The 25,819-nt window shown below is 40.9% G+C and overlaps 1 protein-coding gene across 12 annotated transcripts in view; it reads left to right on the top strand.

Moving 5' to 3' along the window:
• The window catches only part of PTPRM (protein tyrosine phosphatase receptor type M), a 690,156-nt gene that overhangs the window by 381,135 nt on the left and 283,202 nt on the right, over window positions 1-25,819 (top strand). For all 12 annotated transcript variants that reach the window (XM_034762641.1, XM_034762634.1, XM_034762636.1 and 9 more), the window contains exons 8-9: window positions 20,257-20,565; window positions 25,069-25,178. In XM_034762641.1, coding sequence (XP_034618532.1) covers window positions 20,257-20,565; window positions 25,069-25,178 — 419 coding nt within the window. The remainder of the gene's footprint in view (window positions 1-20,256; window positions 20,566-25,068; window positions 25,179-25,819) is intronic.

Here is a 25,819-nt window from a genome sequence, read left to right as displayed (position 1 = left end):
GTACTGGGCTAGCTTGATTATCACTTCTAAAGTTTTATTTCTCTTACTTAATTGGCCTCTCAGAGTTGGTAAGACAACTCCCACCTGTTCATGCTCTCTGTATGTGTGTATATATATCTCCTCAATATATGTTCCATTCTATATGCATCTGAAGAAGTAGGCTGTAGCCCACGAAAGTTTATGCTCCAATAAATTTGTTAGTCTCTAAGATGCCACAAGTACTCCTGTTCTTTTTGCACATACCTCATCTGTGTGTTATAACTTTTTCCTACTAAGCAAAATAAATTCTTTCTATTTATTGTTAGACTCAGGAGGAGGGATAGCTCAGTGGTTTGAGCATTGGCCTGCTAAACCCAGGGTTGTGAGTTCAATCCTTGAGGGGGCCACTTAAGGATCTGGGGCAAAAATCAGTACTTGGTCCTGTTAGTGAAGGCAGGGGGCTGGACTAGATGACATTTCAAGGTCCCTTCCAGTTCTAGGAGATAGGATATCTCCATTTATTTATTTTATATTTATAACGCTTGGTTGCAGGTGCGTGCATAGCAAATAGGTTGAAAATGGAGTTGTATGCTACGCTATGATGAGAGCATCTTGTGCCTGAACTCGCAGAAGGCCTGATTTTTGCAACCATTTCTCACTTGGGACTAACTGTTTCTGGAGTAAGGTACTGGTCAGTGTGAGTAAAGATAGTAAAACCACGCCGCATTCTTAAGAGTTTGTTGGTGTTAATATGCATTAGGACTTTGAGGCTTCTTGGAAGTCTTACTCACTTTCCATCACTCACTTAATTTAATTTTTTATTAAAATAATTATTCTGTACCATCTGTACCAATTTAGTTAACAGAAATAGAATTTTTCTGCATCACTACTAATTTTGCAGACTCTCAGAAATGTTATCAGAAGTATTTTCTTTCTCAGATACTGGTTTCTTAGATGTCTGAATTGTCTTTTCTAATTTTTTAGAGACTATTGCTCTATTTAATTATCATGGGAACATGCTACCACTTTGTTATTGCTGAAGCAGCTTTTTAAGTTGACTGGCTTATACTACAATACTTACTAAACTGTGCATTTTGTCAAAATTTTCAAAAAAACTGTTTACCTTTTAAATGCAGATCTTTGCTGGATTGTAGTCCTGATCCTGCAGTCCTCATGCAGTCAAAACCCCCACTGCAAGCTGGATCAGACACTAAATACCGTATGTACTCGTTCATAAGCTGAATTTTTTTAGTAAAAAAGGGAAGTATCAGAGAAGGGGGTCAGCTTATGAATGGGTATAGAGAGAGGGAGAGGTGGGACACAGCCCCTCCCCCCAACAGAGGGAGCAAGGAGAGGCAGCAGAGCCAGAAGGGAAGAGGCGGGGCCAGAGTCTCTCTGCTTCTGGCCACACTGCTCTCCCCCCAGCCACCGAAGCAGCTGCAGCTCCGGGGCTTTCAGGCTGCAGCCGTGCCGCTCGGCCCCGCTCCCCCGGAGCATGCTGCGGCCACGCTGCTGGAGCATGCTGCGGCCGTGCCACCCGGCCCAGCCCACTGGAACATGCTGCAGCTGTGCTGCCCGGTCTGGCTCGCCGGAGCAGGCTGCAGCCGCGCTGCCCAGCCTGACGGAGCAGCTCCAGCCAGGTCAGAGACATCCTCCCCCTGGCCCTCCCCAGATAAGGTAGGAAGGGATGGGATGGAGAGAGTGTGGGGGTCCCGGGCTAAGAATGGGGTCATGTGGGGGGTGGTCATGGGTTACTTCCCTGTCTCCCAGCTTCTCCCCCTCCTCCCCCCCAAAAAATTTCCCCACAAGTTGCTGTCCTGGCCTGTCAGAGTAAGCAGCTGGCGCACCGGGACACTTTGTTTGTGCCTGCGGACGTTCGAGGCTTATCCTGATGGCCCGGGAGCCAAAGTTTCCTGAACCCTGAATTATAGGGTCGGCTTATGAACGGGTTATAAAAATTTTCCATTTTTACTTATCCGTCTTGGGGGGGGGGTCGGCTTATAAACGAACCGGTTATGATCGAGTATATATGGTACTTGAATGACGCAAAGCAATCTTAATTCATCTGCTCCCCTAAATTAAGGCTCTTGTCTTCTGTGACATCAGATGTTGTAGCCTCCTCATTCATTCCTTGGCAGCTGAGTTGCTTAAATTTATAGCTCCTGTATGTATCAGGTTGGCATGTTCTTGGTGAAGAGTATTCATCACTGGAATGTATTTCTGTTTTTCCCCATCTGAGAGACCCTGGCTTTTTGGTTTTTGGTTTTTAATATTTATCGTTTATATAAGGCTTTTCATTAGTTGATCTTAAAGCACATGGCAAAAGGAGGTCAATACCATTATCCGCATTTTACAGATGGGGAAATTGAGGCATGGAGGGGTGAAGTTACTTGTCCAAGGTCATCCAGCAGGCCAGTGGCAGAGTTGGGAATAAAATCATGACAGTCCAGTGCTCAGTCCACGAGGCCGCACTGCCTCCAGAAAGAGTGTCCGTTTACCCAGCTATTTTCTGAAGAGTTGGTTGAGATTGTTGAGGAGAAAGAGGTTTTAGTGAGTTGGGAGTCTTTTTTATGTTGACAGTGTGTCAATTTAAATATTTATCTATGTGTTTATATGCACCTAGGAGTGCTCTTGTGTAGAGGTTCCTCACAAGGCCCTATGCACCACTTAAGTGATGCTCAGGGTCTCATATGGGCACTCTTCGGTGGTGTGAATTTTACCTCCAGAGTTTAGGACTGGGTTCATTTTAGAAATGTAAGTAAATAAAATAGCCTAAGTTCTTCAGTTACAAACCAATGTTTCTTTGTATCCATAACATGGAAAGAAAAATATAAATTCTAGTCCGTTGAATTTTTATAGCCTTTGAAGGCCACTATCTAAATGGTCTTACTTAAACAATACCAGCAAACAAAAATATATGTTTAGGGACAGTTGGATCAGGATATACCCCATCCACCCAAAAACTTAACAATATGGAAATAAGTTAAGAGGAAAGGCTTGTACATTCCTTTCCTCCTTCTTATTACTTACAGTGCTATCAGTAACACACTCGAGCACGCCACAAGATTTTCACTTCCATCTCCAACAGATACTAAAAGGCAATATCTATCCCAACTTCATCAGGCTTGTACTCTAAAATAAAACTTTAACAGTGACATTGTATGCTTTTATATCAATTGTATCAACAGATTAGCACCATCTAACTATCCCACCTTCCATGTATTTGGGATATTTCTGAAGTCAGTGTTAAGATATTTGATAAGTGATTTCCCCCCTGGAAGTGAGTGCTGGCATTTGTACCACAGCAGAATTGTTGTCAGACTCAGCAGGTTCAGCTTGTTGCACAGACTTTCAGTTATGGCTACAAAGTTATAAAATGCTTTACAAGCAAACATTACTGAGGTATGACTGATGTTCAAACAATCGGAACATGAGAAGTAGCAGTGTGGATGGACTAAGTGCAGATGCCAAAGTGTTTTAGTTTTTTTGAAAAAGGGTTACAAAGAAAAGAGAGACGCCCTTTTGGCACATTTTCATGGGAGCGATTTTTGAACTCTTATTATTCTCTCTCTGTACCAATTCATTTTTCATCAAACCACAATGAAAAATTAAAATAGTGCCCATCTGTTTTTTACTGCCATTTCAATGATTTTTTTTTTTTACAAATAAAGGTTTAAAGCCCCTATTAAACTGAACACTTCTGATCCTACCTTAAATATGGAGTTATGACCAAGACTCTGTAATTAATTCTTCACCTTATGTGGCTAAATGCTTGGAATATATCCCACCCACATCCCCCATTCTCTATCCATAAATCCCATTGATCTTAGTGGAAGTTATGCACCAGCATAGAGAGAAGACTGGACCTTAGAGCAAAGCTGATAAATATAATACAAAAGAATATTCTTCTTTGAGTAGTGTCCCTCAGGGCGCTCCACTATAGGTGTGCTTGCTTCCCTGCGCTGCTGATTGGAGAACTTTGGTAGCAGTGTCTGTTCAGCCAGCACATGCGCGATTCCCTGCCTTGTGCCCTGCTACCAGGGTAGTCAGCAGACCCGGGTGAACCACCCCGCAGTTCCTTCTCCACTGCCCCTGGCTAGGGACGGAGCGATTAGCAGTCCGTTTGTGATCATTCTCTTTACTCTCTTCGTTAACATTTTTAGTAGCTGGTTAATCTCCTTCCTTCTTAGTTGTAGATTTTCTTTATTTTCTCTTTTAAAAAAACTTAATTTTTCCACTTTGTTAGGGACCCCTACCCCCATCGAGGTATGCCTGGCTCACTGGGCTTCAAGAAGTGCCTCTCATGTGAGGAGGCCATCCCTGTGGTGGATAAGCATGGGCATTGTATACGCTGCCTCAGAGAAGGCCACATTCCTCAGAACTGTGGTCTCTGTCAACAACATAAACCCAGGTTAGGGAACTGAGACAGAAAATTATGCTGATGGAGGCAGCCCTTCTGCCTTCCCCAGATCCGTGCCAGGAATCACTCAGAAGGTGCGAATCTTCCCCAGGGCCCTTGATATCCAGGGACTATGGGTCAAAGAAATCAGTCACAGACCCCTCATGTAAAGGCTTCTAAAAAAAGAGCTGTGAGCCCCAAGCTAGCCAAAAAATATCGCTGTCATGTTCAGTACCATCAGAACCGAGACTGTCCAAGCATGGTACTCAGCTCACGACGGTCTGGAGCGTCAGGTACTATTGATGCACCTAAAGACCTGATGGGGTGCCTGTGGATAAGGACAGGAGCAGGGAGCACATTAGAAGCTGCTGTAGGTATGAAGGATACCTTCGGCACCATCAATAGTGAGCCACTCAGCACTGGAGTGCTCAGAATGGGCAAGATCCCTGACTCCCTCCATACCACTATCAGCACCGGGTCAGTTGGCACCACAAGAGTTCTGACACTCAAGAGAATTTTCAAATCAGCGCTCCAGTCAGCCCTGAATGCAACTGACACAGCAGCCCACTTCATCTCCACTGTGGTGGTGATGAGGTGAGTGTCTTGGTTGCACTATCTGGCTTCCCTAAGGAAGTGCAGACTGCTATAGAAAACCTTCTTTTCAAAGGCATCAAACTGTTCGCCATAAAGCCTGATGCGTCCCTCAATATCCTTAAGATTCCAGGGCCACTCTCCACTCATTAGGGATTTGTACTCTTGAACAAAAGAGAAAGTTTAGTCCACAACCTCAACATAAATCCTGCACTTAGCAATTACCAACCCAGCATTTCTATGACTAGACTATAACAGGGTTCAAAAAAGAACTAAATAAGTTCATGGAGGATAAGTCCATCAATGGCTATTAGCCAGGATGGGCAGGGATGGTGTCCCTAGCCTCTGTTTGCCAGAATCTGGGAATGGGTGACAGGGGATGGATCACTTGATGGTTACCTGTTCTGTTCATTCCCTCTGAAGCACCTGGCATCGGCCACTCTTGGAAGATAGGATACTGGTCTAGATGGACCTTTGGTCTGACCCAGTATGGCCATTCTTATGTTCTTATGAGTCTCAGAGAAAGAAATCCAGAGACTCATCAGGTTACATCGCAACCATCTATCTCAAAACATCAGTTTGATGTTGATTGAGGTGTCAACAGACCACTCCTCTCAATCTCTGCAGCTGACCAATACATTGCATCAATTTCGTTACTGACTTGCCCCATTCAGCAGCAACTGGGAATGTATAACATTAGACCCGTGTTGTGATAGGGCACGAGTGGGGAGCAGCGCATATGTGGGTGAATGGACATTGCTACCAAAGTTCTCCTATCAGCAGCACAGGGATGCAAGAGCACCTACAGTGGAGCACCCATAGGGACACACATCTCGAAGAACCATCGTTACTGCATAAGGTGAGTAATTGCCTCTTCATCCAAATAATGATGGTTGCACATATTTATATAGCATTACATATCTTGAAACCAACTATGGTGTTGAGACAGTAGTCAAAATTGTAGTTATCATTTTGTTCACCATTGTCAATATTAGATGTGTAAATACTTTCTATACTTGAAGCAATCAGATTTGTAATGGTTTCAAATGATATATTCTGCTACACAGACTGAACAGAGTTAATATAGTTCAGAATTCATATAACAAAGTAAATGTCAGAATGAGTAACTTTAGAGAGTAAGACGAGCAATTAATGTTTATAAAATCCCAATAAATATATAGGGTAAGGTTTTCTCCATTGATTATTAGCAAAATGATATTATAAATATCATAGTCAAATTTATGGTGAAATGTAGCTCTATGAAATTATTTATTCCTGCAAATGTAATTTTTTTAAAGATGTATTTTTCCTAATAGCAGATTTTTAAAGCTTCTTTTTTTCATAAAGCAGTTGATTGGTTGTCCAAAAACATCAAGTTCATGTTGACTGTATATTATACTAATAACTAGACTTTGTGTGCATGTGTGTACTAAATCCAGTTACACCATTCTTACATGCACATAAATTGCTGAGAAGAAAAACAAGCATCATCATCATGATGCAAGACCATAATAGGGTATTCTGAAACCATTTTACAAATGTAAAAGATAAAACTTTTCTAGTCACATTCCCCCCCCCCCCCCCCATCTTTGAAGCTATGACTAAATTTTGCCTTACAAATAAGAGCTTAAGTACAATATTGCACAAGCAGGAATTTCAGTACATACTGTGTGCAGTTTCACATGAAATACTTACTCACAAATTACACTTTTCCCCCCTTTGCTTTATATTGGATATCTTACTTTAATTTAATTCTTAAAAATCATAGGCCAAATCCTTGGCCACTCTGTGGCACAAAGCTGTCTGATCCAGCCACTTCGGAATTTCCCTCTGTAGAGAGGAATCCCCAGATGATATAGAGCAGGGGTCGGCAACCTCTGGCATGTGGCTCACCAGGGTAAGCACCCTGGCGGGCCGAGCCGGTTTGTTTACCTGCTGCGTCGGCAGGTTCAGCCGATCATAGCTCCCACTGGCCGCGGTTCGCCGTTCCAGGTCAATGGGGGGGGCGGGAAGCGGCGCAGGCTGAGGGATGTGCTGGCCTTGGCTTCCCGCCGCCCCCATTGGCCTGGGACGGCGAACCGCGACCAGTGGGAGCCGCGATCGGCTGAACCTGCGGACGCGGCAGGTAAACAAACCGGCTTGGCCCACCAGGGGGCTTACCCTGGCTAGCCGGGTGCCAGAGGTTGCTGACCCCTGATATAGAGTCTCCTTAGTGGTTCCTACACCTGCAGAGCTGTGGTTATTGCTGGATAAAAAGGGCACATAGCCAGGATACCCCTCACAATGACCTGAAGCAGCCAGAAAGGCCTCTTGGGATTGCTGGCAACCAGCAAAGTTTAGAGCAGCCTTCAGATTGCTTTGATCTTCACTGGATGCCACCCTATGCCCACCTCCCTCCTGGTCTGCACTAGGTACTACTCAGTTGCAGCTCATGATCTGACAGGTTTGTATTTCAGACAAATGTGTGTTATTTATAGAGTATGTATAAATAATATTTATTAAATATTAAAGTGTTATATTTTGCACATCTATATTGTCTTATATCTAAAGATTTCAGTGCTCTTTACAAACATGTTAACTTACCCTCTCAGTTCCCCTATAGCGTAGGTAGATTTTATCCCCTTTCTACAGATAAGGAAACTGAGGCACTGACTGATTAAGTGATTTCCCAAATATGGCAGGGCTGTTGCATAGCTTGGGGGGAAAGAATCAGGCCTTGTGCTTCCCAGTCCTGTATCTTAATATACAAAATTGTCCTTCCAGGTTTATGAGAGGAATGCTAGGCCTTAATGAATAAATGCTGTAAAATTTCAACAATGGTTGGATTTACTCCAAAACTACACCTGACAGATTTGTAGCAGTTATCTTGAAGTTCTTGCCTGGATGATTTTTGCATACATATCCTACGCAGGCAGGCCAGAAACCTCTTCTAGCAGAAGAAAAAAAATTCATTTGCAACAGATGTCAGCAATGTATAAGTTGAAAATAGAGCAATATAAAAATAGCCCCTTCTGTGAAGTGTTTGTTTTTGTATTACTTCATAAGTGGCCTTTTCCTGAGTAGCAATTACTTTCCATTAGTTTAGTTCAACTGAGAAAAACAGAGTTTAATGGACTTTGGATCATGGGTCACTGATGGTACAAGCAGACAGTTGCCAGCATTATGTAACCGCTTTCATATACAGTCCAGTAGCTCCACTCCACCAGTCAAACCTTGGTGGCTGTGCACTAGTCTCCCCTTCCACCTTTCCGTCAAACTATGCAGGGCTTGTGGTCAACCCAGGGCTGCTTTTATCATGATGGTCAAGCATCTGTCAGTCTTCAAGCTATTAAACTTCCTGCTAACTGTAACCCAGACCTGGCTTCTTTCCTCTTTTGAGGCTTCCAGGTACATTTTTTCTTTCACCAACTGAGTGTATCCCCATTCACCCCCGCTTTTCTGAGTCTTCTATTGCTGCTTCATGTCTTTCTCTGTCAGGTGTGGTTCTAGAATAAATCTAACCATTGTTCAATTTATTTGACAACACTAAATTTGGAAGGGTAGAAAACATAGCCAACTGCAGTGTGACCTGTAGAGATTTGAGCAGGGGAGGTTTCAGGCAACAAGGGAATAATTGGTCTAAATAAATATTAATCTTACACCAATAGAGAGGCAATAACACAGGTTCAAGACAAGAAGGGCATTACCCAACTAGTGACACACATCACATGAAAGCAAGCATATTTTCATCTGTCCTCACGTTCTTTTGTGAACACTATTTTAATATTACCAACTCTCACCATTTTACCATGAGTCTTAGTATTTTGGTGTTTTTCTTCAAGTCCTAACTCCTAGGGTACGTCAAACACTCCAATAAAAATCCCATGGCACTGAGTCTCAGAGCCGGTCAATTGACTCCAGCTCACAGGGATCAGGCAGCAGGGCTAAAAATACCAGTGTAGACGGTTGGGGTCAGACTGGAGCCCAGGCTCTGAGACCCACCCCTCTCGCTGGGAGTCCGAGCCTGGGTTGCCGTCCATGCCCAAATGTCTACACTGTAATTTTTAGTCCTGAGGCCCGCAAGTGTGAATTGGTTGACTCAGGCCAGCTTTGGCAGTGACGCGGGTTTCTTATTGCAATGTAGAAATACCCCTAGAGTGATGTGATTATATGGGAATCTCAACTTCCATTATTTTAAAGAAGTTTCTAGCCACCATGGTTGTGGAGAAAATCTTGAAAACGTGACCCCTTAAAGGCTCAATCACCAGAAGGCAAAAAAAATCCCCAAACCCAAAATGTAATTATTTTTAAAAGTTCATTATTTTTAAGCTAGTATGATTTGTCAAGGCCTGATGCATGATTTTTGACTCCTTAGAGTCAGCAATGCTGCGCTAGTAATGGGATGGGGAAAATGATCTACAAGGGCTCTCTTTCATAAGAAGTGGTCTAATACACAGAAGAGAAGGGAAGAAAATTAAAAAATAGTTTTAAAAGGAATTAATGTTCATGTTAATTTTATTTAAAATTTAAGTTAATTGAAGCAGCCTAAGCATTGTAAATATTCCAGCTAAAATAGCAAAAATACATGTTTTTATAAAAATGCAAAAAAAAATACTCTTATCAAATGTGCTGGCCTGAGTGAGGAGTCAGAGTTCAACAGTTCAGATCATAGTCTTACTCCCAGTTTTGTTAGGGGCTCAGCATACTCCAAAGATAATGCCCTCCTAGTGGTAGTCTTGGGATGAGGGGTGGGATACCACCTTTCATTATTCGATAGCTAGTAACCCCCTGGCAAATGTATGCTCCTTGTTGATAGGCTCCAGAAGAAAAGTCCAGCCCTCCCAGAGGATGAGATGTGGGGGAGGCAAAAGGTGTAAAGTGTAAGGGAACCTTAAGGCTCTGAGTCTCAGAAGCTCTTAATCCCCAATAAATAAATAAATGTAAAATGTAAGTAGTTGTGGGGAAAGAGCCTTTGCTGTGTAGTGAATGGAAAAGTTATTTTTAATCTTGCATTTTCTGAATCCTACAGTAATTCTCTTTCATTTTATCTTATATCTAGATGCTTAAAACAGTTCATATGTAATTACATAGTAGGGAAAGAAAGAATGTTCTGTTCACTTGCGACATATGTATTTTAAAGCCAAAAGTTTCTTTTATCAGTTGAGCCAGAGAATCCTATTCATTTATCAGTTTTATCCATTTGAGAGTTATTTGTCAAGGCTGATTTCATGCTATATCTCTTGGTTAAGGTTGATTGCACATATTAGATTAGAAAAATTTTAAATATTCTTCCTATACGAGTAGCATTAATTGGTGGCATTTTCTCTTTTACATGGATTTATATGACCATGCAGTCCTGTCACTTAGGTTCAATGAAGTCCTGTCTTAAATCCCCAATTTAAGTAACATTGCTGTGGATAACAGCTCTGAATTAATTTAGTTTGTCGGTAGCAACAGACTGCAGTGATAGCTAGAACACCCTGCTACATTGTCTTCTGACTGATCTATGAAAGAAGCCTCTCCCATTTATTTTTGCACAACATAATAAACAACCTCTGTGCCTCTGCACAGCCAAAAGCCAAAGTCATTTACACCAGTGTTTATAATTTGTTCCAGGTGATTTTCATAGTAATCTGAAATGTTGTACCTTAAAGTTTAACCCCTCCCTCTCCCCACCAAACAATCACCGCTGTAATAATTTATTGAAATCAAGTTTTTCTGTTGTTTAATTGGGAGTGCAATATTGCATGTTGATTTTTATACTGTTAGTGTCCATATCATCCAATAGGATAAGTATGTATGAGCCATTGCCATCTTACTGTGCACTGTGGATGGTGAAATATGAGCTTTATAAAACAGTGTATGCTGGCCCATGAGTGTTCTCAGTATTCCTTAACATGTGGTGAGTTTAAAGATGTGTGCTTAATGAGTGCACAATGGCAGGGCCTGAATGGCTTTCATAATTATGGACTCAGGGCCCGCATTATCTCTAGTATAACTTGAATGGTTGTTTCTTTATTTCTAGCTGCTTACACATTTTGCCAAATGCCTTAACCCAGAGTGTCAGCATCAGTATTTGTCAGTCAACAGAGTTTGACCCAAAGGGCCAGATCCTCAGCTAGTGTAACTCAACATAGCTCCATTGATTTCAATGAGTCTATGACAGTTTACCTGAGCCAAATCTCTACTGAAGACTTCACAGTCATACTATGTCAGTATGTTCTTGAGCAGTGGAGTCGCCTTTGTGCCGTATTAGTTCTTCCTAATTTGAGCTGAGAGAGAATTATCAGAGCCTTTTTATTTCTTGTTGATTCGCATATTCACCATGGCACCAGGGTGCATTTGGGGTAAATTGTCACTGACATACGTGTGAAGTGAAAAGTATATGTGTGCACTCCTTTATTTTTCATTTATCAGTTAGACGCCTGTTTCCTTCAAGCAAAAGAAAAAAACCCATAAGAGCACATGCTTGTCTGTCATTCGAACTCTCTAGAATTAGCTTGTCATGAAATGTAAAACTAATGTGTACTTGTAAAAACCACTGCAGCATTCTCCTCACTACTGGCTGATGTCTAAGTAGATTTGGAAATGAAAGGGGTTATTATAAAGTGATTACTGAATAGCTAGGTATGTCATTTTAAACAAGCAGCTAAATTCTCTGTTACAGATTCAAAATGTAATCTTGTTTGTATCAGGCATAGTTAAAACCTGATTTTGATTGTAGAGGAGCAATCAAGCAATGGAGGTAATTTAAGAAAAATATATTGAATGATGTTTTTCTTTCATTCTTTATTAAAATACATTAGAATTTAAATGAGTCACTCTCTAAAATATCACTATACAATGGCAATATCAAAATAAATATTAGAGTCACTTGGCTTTGGTTCATATTTAAATTCTACTATAGACTAAAAAGTCCTCAACAACTCAGTAGATGTCTGATGGAAGAACATACTGAAAAGAAATGACATATATGAAAATACTGCTGACTTAAAAAGGGAATTATTGATGATTACACCAATATTTTACGACTGCAAATTTCAGCCTGGAGGACACAGGCCTCAGGGGTATGTGCAGCCATGAATTGGAGGATGTGAGATGAAAAAGGTTAGAAAAGCTGTTTCTTGCTGGGATTTTTTCACACTTTCATGTTTCTCTGTATTGAGCAATTTTGGTGGTATATTATTAGATAGCTCCATTCAGATATAACATCTGTTTTTTGTCAGTAAAGGGCAATCTCAAAAGCTTGCATGCTTATTCTGTATCTCTAATGAGCCTTCTATACATGGCTAGACATCTTGGGGAGACCAGGATTCTGTCATCAGATTTTCTGGACTTCCGGCTTCTGGCCAAGCTAAACATATGTCAAGAAGAGTCCTCCTTGTGGTATGTCTTCATTAATGCTTCTGGTCCTGGATGGAGAAAAGAGTTGCAGAACCATGTGATAATAAAAGTTTTTAAAACTTTTTTGTTCAAACTCTTTCAAATCTCAAAGGTCAGTTCTCAGGCATAATGAGTGAAGATTCCAGTTGGTTCTTATTTTATGAATTTTATTTATTTTTTCAGTTAGTTTGGCTGAGCCACAAGTTTGTATTTTGCCACATTTTCTATCCCCAGATTTTGGGACTGGCCAGTCCTGGGTATGTACTGAAAGAAGCCTATGTGGGGTGCTCAATTCTGGTGGGGAGAGGTTTCTAATCCTTGTTCTGAAACTGTGATGCTTTGTGACCTTGAGCAAATCATTTAGTATCTCTGAGCCCCCGTTTCCTTATATATAAACTAGGAGTAATTATATGTAGTTACATCATACAGTGTAGTAGGGGTATAACTAAGTGAAGTTTGTAGATCATTTCGGTGGCAGATGTAGGAATATATTGCAAGGATCTCTGGCTCCCCAGCATAGAGTCCCCACATCAGCAGCAGTGTTGCGAAGGCTGCTCTCGTTAGCTCTGGGATGGGCAGACAAGAGGAGCTGGCCTGTGCTCCCACAGAGCCCTGGTCAGCTAGAGATTTGGCAGGAAATCCCACCCCAGCTTCCGGCTGCCAATTCTATTCCAACTGGAGGACGGGATTGCCGTTTTGAGAAGGGATTGTGTGGGTTGCAGGAAGAGTGAGAGCAGTGCTGCTGCTACAAGGACAAAGCAGGACAAGAGTCTGAACTTGGAGATGGGGCAGTGGCCCAGGGAGAAGCCTGAGCATGTAGTCCTTATGAGGCTGCCCTGCACGTTAGAATCAGCCACTGCTCTAAAGGAAGGAGGTGCCCTAATCAAGGGCTGAGGAGCCAAGGCTGGAGGAACTGTCAAGACTGTTTATGACTGATGAAGGGAGAATTCCTTTGCAGCATTTTTGATTTACGCCATATTCCCATTAACTAGTTTGTTCATTTGTTTTCCCAATGACCACGGGGCTTCTGTCCATGCTAATAAAGGTGTTGGTATAGCTCTGTGTATGGGAATGATTCCTTAATGAGTCCCTACCTCCCCAAATGTGGTAAGAATCCCTAGCAGAGAGGGATGCTCCCATAACACAGGCCTCCTCTCAGTAGGGTGACCACCCATCCTGAATTGGGCAGGACAGTCCCAAAATGCAGAGTTCAAGTCCCGGTCTGAATGACTCTGGAACAGTGTTTGTCCCAGATTCCGTGTGGCGCCGCTCCACAACTGCACGAGGCTCAGGGGTAGGGTTACCATATTTTAGTTTTAAAAAAGGAGGACACTCCGTGGGGCCCCGGCCCTGCCCCAACTCCACCTCTTCCCCGCCCCCAGCCCCACCCAACTCCGTCCCAGCCCTGCCCCACCTCCGCCCTTTCCCCAAAGTCCCCGCCCCAACTTTGCCCCTCCCCTAAACGCTCCGCCCCCTGCTCCTCCCCCTCCCCTGCTTCCCGCGAATCAAATGTTCGCGGGAAGCCTGAAACAGGGAGGCAGCAGGTAAACTGGGGGTGGGGTGGGGCACCGCCCAGTCCAGCCCCCCTGACCGAGCGGCTTCCTCTGGCAGCTGGCTGGCCTAGACCAAGAGGCTCTGGCCCCGGCGTCTCCCGCCCGGCTCAGCTCGGGCCCTGGGGTGCTGGGCCCTGGGGCGCTGGCCCCCGGCCGAGCACCCCCGGCCCCGCACCGCTGGCCCCTGGCCGAGCACCCCCAGGCCCTTCCTCCCTATTTTCCCGGACATGTCCGGCTTTTTGGGGTTTCCTCACGGACGGGGATTTGAGGCCCAAAAAGCCGGACATGTCCGGGAAAATCCGGACGTATGGTAACCCTATTCAGGGGTGGTGCCCACATCTTCTTTAGCCCCCTCATCACCACAAGGCCTCGCCTCCTACTCCTCCTCTCCCCCTTGAGGTGCTGGCCAGGCCAGAAGCTGGAGCCTGGCAGTAGTAAGAGCTGCCCAGGGAACCCAGGCTGTTTTGGGGAGCATTCAAGAGCATTGTGAAAGTGAGGCACCTGGCATTAAAGTAGGAGGAAAGGATGATGACTGCATTTCTTCTAGACCTCTGCAGCGAGAATGTTTGAAGCAGTACTTTTTATAGGCATGTGTAAGAAGTAAAATGAGGATCTTGCATCTGTGTTATGGATTGAGTCCCAGTGATTTTTGTGTGTTCTAGTGGGGAAATGTTGACATAACCATGGTATGTAGCAGCCCCCAATAATGGGATTGGTAAAAGTCATAGAATATGTTCACTAATACAGAACGATTTGCTGGGTCAGGGAGGTGTGTTCTGTTGACACACAACTTTATCTGGAATGGTGAATTTGGGAACAGTTTTTACTATACTATGGAATAACAAAAAGAAATAAGTAACTGCTGCTATTTATTTTGCTAAATCAATCCATCTTTTTTGCACCATATGAGATTCAGCATTGTTAGCAGACTTTAAAAGTCACGTCAGGGAACACTGAAGAATGGTCATGTCATAGAGATGAAGGACAGTGTAATATCCGTTGCCCACACTTTCCAGAGAAGCAGTGATAGGGGATGGAATAACAGAAATCCTTATAACTGGAGAAACCGTGCTGAAGGTTAAGTGGTGAAGACAGAGACGGGATAAAATAGGTTTGAAAGAGGAATTGTCAGATTTTGTTCTTTACATTTTGGCAAAATAGTCCTAGGTAAAAGAAAGGGAAAATGTGATTTGCAAAGAAGACTGACACTACATTTCATGTTCCTGATCTCTTAAAATAAAAGACACTAATTAACCTCTTTAAGGTAGCACTCATCCTATCCATACTATTAAAATCCTCTTATAGGATGTCTGTGATTAAATAACAGTAATTCTTCCAAATTAATGACCAGATCCTGCAAATCCTTAACTGCCTTCTTTTGTAAGTACTAATCACATGAGTTTGCAGAATTGAACCCCATGGCCAGATATTCAGCTCATGTAATAGTGGTGTGTTTCTATTGAACTAAATAAAGTGATGCCAGTTTACACCAGCTAAAGATATGGTACATTATTTCATTTCCCATCCTGCATTCTCTGAGCTTCCTTGGCAGATTAAAAGGGTGGGAAAACTCAGGTTTCATCGGAAGAGCTGTTAAATCATGTACTATTTTAAACAAAGGAAAGCTCTTTTTAAAATGTCTTGTTGATGAACACACACAAGAATAATTACAGTATAACAATCAGTCCATCACAGTTGAATGTGATCTTTCATGAAACCATTTTCCCAGGTTTGTAAACAGCTTCAAACAGCATCCTTTTCAAGCACGTACAAATTAGAAAAAGTCAGATTAGAGGAACTGAAGGATAAAATATTGTACATAGTAATTCAATCCTTGCTGTTGACCGGAGTTTGAGACTCCTCATAATAATTGAGACTTTGTAAGAAAGAAAGAGAGAAAGAAGTTGCAACATTTTAGCAATTGTTTCAGGAGATACACCATATTCCCCTGCCTATTGTATCTCTGTATGCAAGGTAAAGAGTATGAGTTTTTTATTATTAGAATCTGTTTATTTTAATTTTTTTATTTAACTTGTTGAGTTTATCTGAAGAGGATTCCGAAATCTCCATCTCTACTTAGCAACCATCTTCACAGCTACAATGTGGCCCTGATCCAACAAAGGACTAAAGAGCCTGATCTCACTGAAATCAGTGGCAAAATCCCATTGGCTTCAGTGCTGCAGAGCAAGCCCTTAGAACATATGCTTCAAGTTAAACACGTGAGTTGTCCCATGTTTAAAGTTAAGCACCTGCTTAAAGGTGTTCCTATATCAGGGCCACAGTGAGCAGGAGCTTGCAGGATCAATTCAAGACCAAGGTGTGTCTCTGCTTATCTCTTCTCCCTCACCCCCAGAATTCTAGTATCTGAGTGCCATACTAAGATTCATAAAATTATGCTGAGCACCCTGACACCCAGGGAAGCTTCATTTTTCCCCCATATTACAGGTAGGGAACTGAGGCACAGAGACATTAAGGGTATGTCTACACTGCAATAAAAACCCCACCGCTGGCCAGTGCCAACTGAGTCAGGCTTGCGGTGCTCGGGTGAAGGGGCCGCTTAAGTTCATGGTAGACTTTCGGGCTTGGGTTACAGCCCAAGCTCTTGGACACTCTCACCTTGTAAGTGTGGGGCAGTCGATGGTAAGGTCCCAGCCATGAATGGCTGGGGTACCTGGTTGAAAAATGAAGAGGGGGCTGGTGGAAGCCCCTGGATAGCTATTGAATGAACGTGGAGTTGGCTGCAATGTACACTTTTAACTGCTGGTAGTCCCAGACATCTAATAATAAAGTTACGTCCTGATTAAATCCATATCAGGAGTCTTCTGTCCTTCTTTTCGTAGAGCCAGACAAAGTGCTGTTGGTGTAATAGGAGGTAACGTTTGGAGTTCCAGAGAAATGAGCAGTGAATTGAACTGCAATGGAAATTGCTCCTATCAGTCAGTTTCTGCTCCATATTCTCAGGAAAACACTGCTGAATGTAGAAGATGCTAGGATCACTGATTAAATGGGATGCTAAAGTGCCAGGGGCTAGAACTGGGCTTGCTGGTCCCTCAGGTCAGAGCTGCAACTGTCAGACTTCACTGCTTGATACCCAGCTGAAACTGGCAGAAAGAGAGCAGTATGAAAAATGCTGCAGGCATCATCAGGGGAATTGGTAAGAACTACCTGACTAAACTTCAGGCATGACAGACAGTGCACTCCTTAGGGAAGCAATCCTACTCTCTTATCATGAGTCAGTAGACCCAGATTGTCCCAGCTTGCCTCATGATTCATGCCAATGGGGCCTATCATAATAGCCAGAATACTGAGGAACAACATAATGTCAGTTCATCCAGGGAGCTGCAGTGTGAGTAGAAGGGTCTAGCATTGTAATCGCCACAAGAAGAGTTTTACCAAGTGCAAAGAAAACAAATGTTTAGCCATTAGTTGTAGTCTTCCATTTGTGACAATATAATTAATTACCCTATTACCTAACCCTATGAGATTTGTATGTTGCATATAAAATTATGGTAATGGCATGTAAACCTTATGTTGGAAATACTGTATTTGTCTTCTAGTCTAAGAAATGTGGTTTGAATTCTGATTAGCACTGTGAATTATGACGTTGCCAATTTATGCAATACAGTGTAGTTCTAGGACAATGGCCTTCATGAGCTGCAGGGATCATCAGTGCAGCTCTCAAGAGCACAAAAGCAAATGTCACTACTGAATTTCTAATTTGTGCTGTTTCACTTCATTTAAAGTTGGGAATTGACCCATCAGAAAGAGTGAATGTAAAAATCCCATTGAAAACTAAAACAAAGTATGATTATCATAAAATCTTAGTTAAGTTGAATCTCAGTTTTACAAAATAGCAGCAAAATTCATACCCTGATTCCTCTTGCGTTACTGCACCAGGGTGCATCAGTCATTCTCCTAGTACCCTGAATATATTTCACTTCAGATATCCAAAGGATCAAGTGAACACACTTCCACATTATTAGAAGCCATGTGCTGTGCTTTAGGTGTTAGTACCATATAAATGAAAATGTTACTTTAGGTATATACAAGGTAGAGCACTTCCAGATTAGCTTCGCACCTACCTGTTGGTGCTAAGCTATTTTGGATCTTGATAGAGTAGCTGTTTCCTTTGACCACTCTATACTGGTCCATATTTTAGTTAACAGTGAAAAAATTGACCTGACTTTTGGGTTTAAAACACAAAATGAAATCAAACCCTAGTTTCCTTTGGAGTTCAAAAAGTTCTAATCAGCGTTTTCTTCTAGTTTTTCATACGTATTGTGTACACTTAGTTGGTTTCAACCACAAACGGCAGTGGAAGTTCCAAAATGTCAGAAGAAATGCTGCTGTTTCAGTATTCCCAGCTCAATCTGAATCAAAATGCTGGAAATTGAGATAGGAATTAAGAGAAGAGCACCTTTTCTCAGGAGATTTCTGGCTAAATTGTGTAGACATAAAAGTTTAGCAAAATGTTGGGGCCTTATCCACACTGATTTTTTGGGGGGTGAGGGAGGGTTATTTCTCACCAGTCTTAATGTGGTGGCATACAAAACTTAAACCCAATGGTCCAAATTCACAGCTGGAGTAAATGACCTTAGTCACTGAGTGAAGTGAATGGAGTCATACCAGGTTACACTAACTGAGGATTTGGCCCAAAGAGTCTAGTCACTGGATGTGGGGTAATGTATTATTTAGTTAAAATCATTCTGGTGTCTGGTTGCCAGATAACAAATGCAATGTGAAACTTATTGGCTACATTAAAAAATATTCTGCAAAGCTAGTCGAAAGTATGTAGTTCATCAACAATTAATAAATGAATATCTGAAAGATTTAAAGGAAGCAGGGGTTATCTATTTTTTCACAGCAATAAAAAGCACGAAGGAAAAAACAATAAGATCTTTGTAGGTTATACAGAGAGCATGCAATATCTTAACACCTTTTCTTGAAGGAGTTAAGGTAGAGATGAATAATATCTTTAAAGAAATATATTTAGAATGCAGGGATCTTATTAACAGGTAAAAGTGATGAAATTTTGAGGAAAGTGTTTAGAACATTCTTGGTGAAGACATGTTGATTAATAAACATAAGAGAGGGAAGATGCATATTAATTTGTTTATGTATGAGAGGTTTCTAGCTCATTAAAACTCTTCTGAGCATTTAACTAGTGAAGCAATAGATAAAGCTAGATATTGGCTTTAATCTTGTTGAGGGCTCCAATATGAAAAAAAAGATTATTGCTAAATATGTGTAATAGCTCCACTAATGACGTGTTTTGCATACATAGTTAATTCACTAAAAATGCAGGGCAAATGGAGGCCAACATAGTGCTGTTCTGTGATGGAAATTTGGGTTCATTTCCCATCCCAGTCTCTCATTGCTTGTGCCAGTGTGAGTGGAGAGAGTGTTGATTCTCTAAGCAGCATCCTTTGATCAAGTAGCAGCTAGTCTTCCTCTGCTTTGCATGCAGCCATATATCCCTGGGCTATGATCTTATCAGATCAGAAGGTTATCAGATCAGAGGGTTGCTCTTGTCCATATGTTGGTTTGGAGACCCAAGGGAAAACCCAGGTGTGTGACTCAGGTTTCATGTTTTCCCTCTGAATCTTTACTGAACAAATGTCCTAAAATGGTATCTTGTGCTGCTTGATTTACCATCTTTTGGATGAGATATAAAACCAAAGCCTTGACTCCTTGTGATCATTAAAGAAACTATGGCATATTTGCAAGAACTAGGAGTATTTGCTCCGGGTCCTAACTGGATTGCTTGTTGATTAATTGCATTCTGTCTAACTGATTGAAAAAAAGAGAGATGAATAAATAAATTACTTTTAAAAATCAATGTTTTTCTGTATTAAAAACTCTCCTTGGGGAGAAGTTTGTCATTTACTGGAAAGTTTCCCTTTAAAATTACCTTCTGCTTTATATATTTGCTTTACTTTTCAATGTCTTTCTTACTTTAAAAGTGCTAGCACAAATATAAGAAAGTGAATGTATTAACTAACATACTTCTAAATTCTGTAAAGGCAATTTGACATCATAGACGTTCTTTATTAACATTTGTTTCTCAATTTTCATTTTTTCATTTAAACATATATTTAAAGGTTTTCGTTATACTCTCTCTTTTTATCTGTCTTGTATTGTATCTTCTCTTGTTTTCTTTATCAAAGATACTTCTCCCTTCTGTGATCAATGATTGCTCTGATTTAAAAAAATCAAAATATAATAATCAAATCTGTTTTTATTTTCCTTTCACACTATCCTAGCGGTGTGTGTATATTCACAAGGATATAATACAGAACTGTGTAACAGTTTCTTCTCTTAGACAGTAATATGCACAAATAGTACATCACAATCATATGGATATTTTTACAGATCCCATGCGTGGGCCACGAAAACTAGAGGTTGTGGAGATCAAATCCCGGCAAATCATTATTCGTTGGGAGCCATTTGGATATAATGTAACACGTTGCCATCGGTATAACCTCACAGTCCATTACCGCTACCAAGCTGGAGGACAAGAGCAAGTCAGAGAGGAAGTAAGCTGGGATACGGAAAGTTCACACCCGCAGCACACGATTACCAATCTGTCACCCTACACAAACGTCAGTGTAAAACTGGTTCTCATGAATCCGGAAGGACGAAAAGAAAGCCAAGAACTTGTAGTACAAACTGATGAAGATGGTGAGTTTTTACATTTACTACTTTGAACAAATATATTAAAAAATATATTCAGCTTCCAACCATTAGATCTCATTATGCCCTTTTTTGCTAGATTACTATCAGAAATCTCTTCCATGTGGGCACTTATATACCATGGTCAAGTCAATTCTCTACCTTCTATTTGATAAACTAAAGAGATTTTCTTGTCTCATTATAAGGAATGTTCTCCAGATCTCAAAATAATTTTTGAAACTCTTTTCTGAACACTTTCCAATTTTTCAACAACCTCTTTGAAATGTAGACACCAGAATTGGACATAACAGTCTTGATAATGCTCTGAGCAGAGGTAATAGCATCTTCTTAATCCTACTTGATATTACCCTGCTTGCATCCAGGGATTGCATTAATTCTCTTTGCTCCAGCATGCTACTGGCAGCTCATGTTCAGCTGTTATCCACCATAACTCCTACATTCTTTTCAGTGTCACCGTACTCCAGGATACAGTTTTGCACCCTGTAAGTGTGACCTGCATTGTTTGTTCCTAGATGTATAACCTTGGTTTTGGCCCTATTAAAATGCGATTTGGAAAGTGACCCAGAAAGCTTTGTATAACTGATTTGTCCTTTCATTATTTACCACACAATTAATTTGTGTGCCATCTGCAAATTTTTAATGCAATGATTTTTAATTTTTTTGAGATTATAAATATTACAAACAGTTATTGCATTGGGTCAGAAACAGATACTTATAAGACTCCACTAGAAGCACCCTTATTTAACAATCATTTCCCATTTACAATTAATTTTTGAGATCTACCAATTAACCAGGTTTTAGCTATTCAATGTATGTTACACTGATTTTGTATAGTGCTATTTTTTAAATCAGACTTATGAAAGGCACATGACATTCTACATATATTCTGTCAACCGTTATCTCTATCAACCAAACTACTTATCTCATCAAAACTTGTATCAAGTTTGTTTGACAAGCCCTATTTCCCATTAAACTGTGTTGATTGGCATTAATTATGTAACATTCTTTAATTCTTTACTGATTGTGTCCCATATCAGTCATTCTGTGATTTGCCCAGGATTACCAGCCTATAGTTATCCAGATCATTCAGTTTACCTTTTTTAGGTATTGATATAACATTTACTGATTTACAGTTCTCTAGAACTTACCCAGTGTTCCAAGGCTTGTTAAAAATCAGCACCGAAGGTTAAGAGAGCTTTTCGGCCAGTTCTTTTAATCATTGGTGTCAGATGAGGACTGCAATTATCATGACTATATTTGTTATTATAGTATTTGTGCATGCATTTTGGCAAATACAGTTCTAAAAACATGGCCCTAAAATGCATAGAGAGAGAGATCAATAGACATTTGCAGTAAGCTCCAGTAGCTACTCTGTATAAATCCATCCGTAATGCAACAAGGAATATCATTAGCCCAAATCATTATCATTGTACTGCTCTGTGGTGCATTTTTAAAAGAGACACATGATTGTTTCCCGTATTTCCATTTACATGAATAGCTTGCCTTTTAACAGAGGAACACTAAAACATTTTTTCTGGCCAATCAGTTGTTCGCTGCAGAATTGCAAAAGTCCTCTTATTTCTCAAGAGAACGTGGCTGTTCAGGGATGAATTACTCTGTTGTCTTGAAGTAAAGCCCCTTTTTTTCTTGCAGTCAGGATACTTTACATATTATGAAGACCAAAAAATAACATATATTTGCTATTTCCAAATATTCTTAGTTAGAAACAACAATAGCAGAAGACTGAAAGGTTCAGATCCTACAAAACCAAATCAAAAACATATATATCGGTAATTATGTCAGGAAAGTTTTAGTGTTTGTGTAGATCAAGGTAATTCCTTAAACCTAAAAACCAAGACCCCATCCCTACTAATTTATTCCAAATCTCTTCTGCCCCCTCCTCAAAAAGCCAAAACACCATGCTGTCTTTTTATTGACTGCTGCATGTCTCAGCAAAGACAGGAACTGGAGGAAACAGAATTTAAGCCGTTTCAAAATGTACAATTACCATGATATAGAATAGCCCATAAAAGCCCAGATCCTAGAAATTGTTCTGGAAAAACTTGGAGATTGGATCTACCGTAATTGCAAAAAACACTTTTTCTTTTAGGTACATTTACTCGTGCTCCAAAAAGAGACTAGAAAGAGAGACTCCTTTAATTTAAGGATGAAATGGCCCTTTTTCTTAGGCAGTCATTTTTACAGCATGTTATTTAACGTGTTATTTGACAAGGTTCAGCACTCTTTGATTTTCTATTACAAATAACTTATTGAAAAGAAGGCGTAGAAGAAAGGTTTGTATCTACACTGAATTACACTGTGCCATGCATGTTGATTTTGCAAGATATTTTGACATGCACCCGCAGATTGAAGTAAAGGAGCAAGTTTTTACCTTGCAAAAGTAGTCATGTTCCAATACCTAATAATTTTCAATTTACAAAGAGTCATGCACGTCATAAAAATTGGAGTTAGGGCTTGTCCACGGAGACTGTGTGGCAAGCCACTGTAGCCTGCTGTGCATTAAGGTGCCGTGTGGATCCTGTTACTGCACACTAAAAGTTCCATAGTGCCCTCTGCAACAGCACTATGTCAGAGTGCACTATGAAACTTTTATTATGTGGCACCAGGGTTCACTCCTCGACTTAGTGCATTGTAAACTAGTGCTCTATACGTTCACACTGAGGCTTGCCATGCACTAACTCGCCATATGGACAAGCTCTTAGAAAAGACATACTCCTCTAGTCCATCTTTCTGACAATACGGGACCATTCCTTAACAGTGTATTTTTTAGTCAGATTCAGTTTTAAATGACCCAGTGGAAATGGCTTCTGCCATCTAATATAATTAATTATGAAATAGGATCATCTCAAATTTTCCTTTTCTTCCTTTAATCCCATTACTCTTAATTAACCCCCCAAAACATAATTTATCCCTCTCCTTAGGGTTTACATCCTTCAGATATTTGTAGATGGTGGTCATACTGATTTTCCTTACTCATAATTTAGCCAAGCTATGGTTAGTTCTCATCTCTTTCCCCAATCACTTTGACTCCAGATGTTAATCAGTGTTGGTGCTGTTCTCCAAATTGCCTCCACTTTGTGAGCAGGCTTCAGATAGTGAGCTGCCTATACTGAAGTCAGCATTATATAGATGTAGTCTTGCCAGTTCATATCATATAGGGGCAAGCAAATTGAGAAACCTTCTTCTGTGGCCTCAGAGTCCATCTTGGCAGCAGAACCTGAACAGTTCTTCTGTGTAAGGGATGGATTTGAGGAAGCATGGGGTAGCCTGCATGGAGTGGAGTCCTGTTCCACACAAGCTTCCAGTCTGGCAGTGTGCAGGGATGGGAGGGGTTAGTGAATAGCTAGACCATGCATGGGGAGGAGTTAGGGGATTCATTGCTAAACAAATTATCCCATTATTTCCCCGTTAGGGAAGACTGAGAAAAAAATTTCAATCATTGGGTACATAGCCTCCACCTTCTATCCTCATGTATCTGGTCAGTGCCTGGCACAGCTACTTAGGTTGGACTCTGGCTCCTTGTGGTACATAGAGGAGTGTGTATACTCCGTGTGCATTTTCCTGCTCGGAATACTGTGTTCTAGGGGTTCTGCTAAGGTGAGTGTGGGAAAGCAAACTGCTGCAGAGGTAGGAGGAGGCAATATTAGATACCTGACACTTCTGATAATGCTGATTCTTCAGTCTTGGGTGTCTCATGCAATAAGAGGCCTTAAGAAAGGTGCCCGGTCTTCAGATTGTCGTCATCACTGTTTCCTACCGCCCACTCTATTGTAAGGCTTCAGTCCTAATGACAGCCAGCATCGTTGTCCAAATACCATGTGTGACACTGTAGCCCTTATACAGGCTAATTACAGTACCTTAATCTACTACAACAGTGCCTTATACCTCAGTATATTTATATATGTTATAGGTGAGTGTTTCATATATTTCTAGTTTAGGAAATTTGTAGGATAGTGGCTAAGGAAGAGGTACTGAATATTGACTTGTAAACAAGACACTTCACTTAAATCCTAGCAAAAAAGCCAAATTCCCCACCTTTTTCATCAATGATATTTTACTGGAAAAGCGTTATGTTCCCTGCTGGTTCTCTGTTTTAGACTGTAGTGTTCTGCAAGTGGCACATACGTTTGTACTTCTTCCTTAACAGCTGTATCCATTAACAGTTGAAAACCTCATTGATAATGGTAGCTTCGTTCTATGGGGAAGAGATAGTGACTGTTATTTCCTAACAGGCACGTAATCTGTTATACCCCTGTTATAGCCAGGGAGAAAGAGAAAAGGGTTGCACAGAATCTGTTTAACAATTTGCCAAAGAGTATTTATACCTGCAGCATGTAAACTGTTATACTCAACAGGGGATTGAAACCTGATGAACTGGTATCATGCCTAGAGAATGTAAATGTTAGTTTGAGCATCTCTATATGCTACTTTCCAAAATAGTACTTTTTTCTTTTCTTTCCTTTTCATTAGTCCCAAGTGCTGTACCACTTGAATCAATCCAAGGAAGTACTTTTGAGGAGAAGATTTTTCTTCAGTGGAGAGAGCCAGTGCAAACATATGGTGTGATCACTTTGTATGAGGTAGATATTTTTTATCATGGTTTCTCACACACACATTTTTTATCATGGTTTCATTTTTACCTACAATTTTGATGTATTGGCATCCTGTTGATAAAAGTATTTTCTTGAAAATGTTTGTAGATTTCAGAGCCCAAACTCCCATAAAAAAGTTGTGTAGTATGTATCCAACAAATTGTGTTGTGCTTGGTTGATTGTCCATACTGCATGTCGGACTGAGGCACATAAAGAGGCAATGTGGTCTAGTGAACTGGGCATTGGACTAGGAATCAAAAGACCTGGATTCTGTCCTTGGCTGCCACCAACTTGCTGTGTGCCTTTATGCACCTCACCTGTCTATGGCTCTGATCCCACTCTCTGATTCCACTGTTATCGGTCTTGCCTATTTCGATTGTAAGCTCTAGGGGCTGAATATTAGTTATATCATGTACTTATTTATTTAGTCCCTGATACAGTAAAGCAATTAAACATGTGCTTAAGTCCCATTGACTTCAGTTGAACTTAAGCATCCTCAAGTCCTTTGGGGGTGACAGTTGATAAGAGATTTAGAAATGGGAGGAAAGGCACTAAATAAGTTTAAAATACACCTCTACCCCAATATAACGTGACCCGATATAAACATGAATTTGGATATAATGCGATAA

Source organism: Trachemys scripta, chromosome 2, assembly GCF_013100865.1.
Source record: "Trachemys scripta elegans isolate TJP31775 chromosome 2, CAS_Tse_1.0, whole genome shotgun sequence".
NCBI classification, from domain to species: Eukaryota; Metazoa; Chordata; order Testudines; family Emydidae; genus Trachemys; species Trachemys scripta.
Note: the sequence above shows the minus strand (reverse complement) of the source record. Positions and strands in the feature narration are given on the sequence as shown.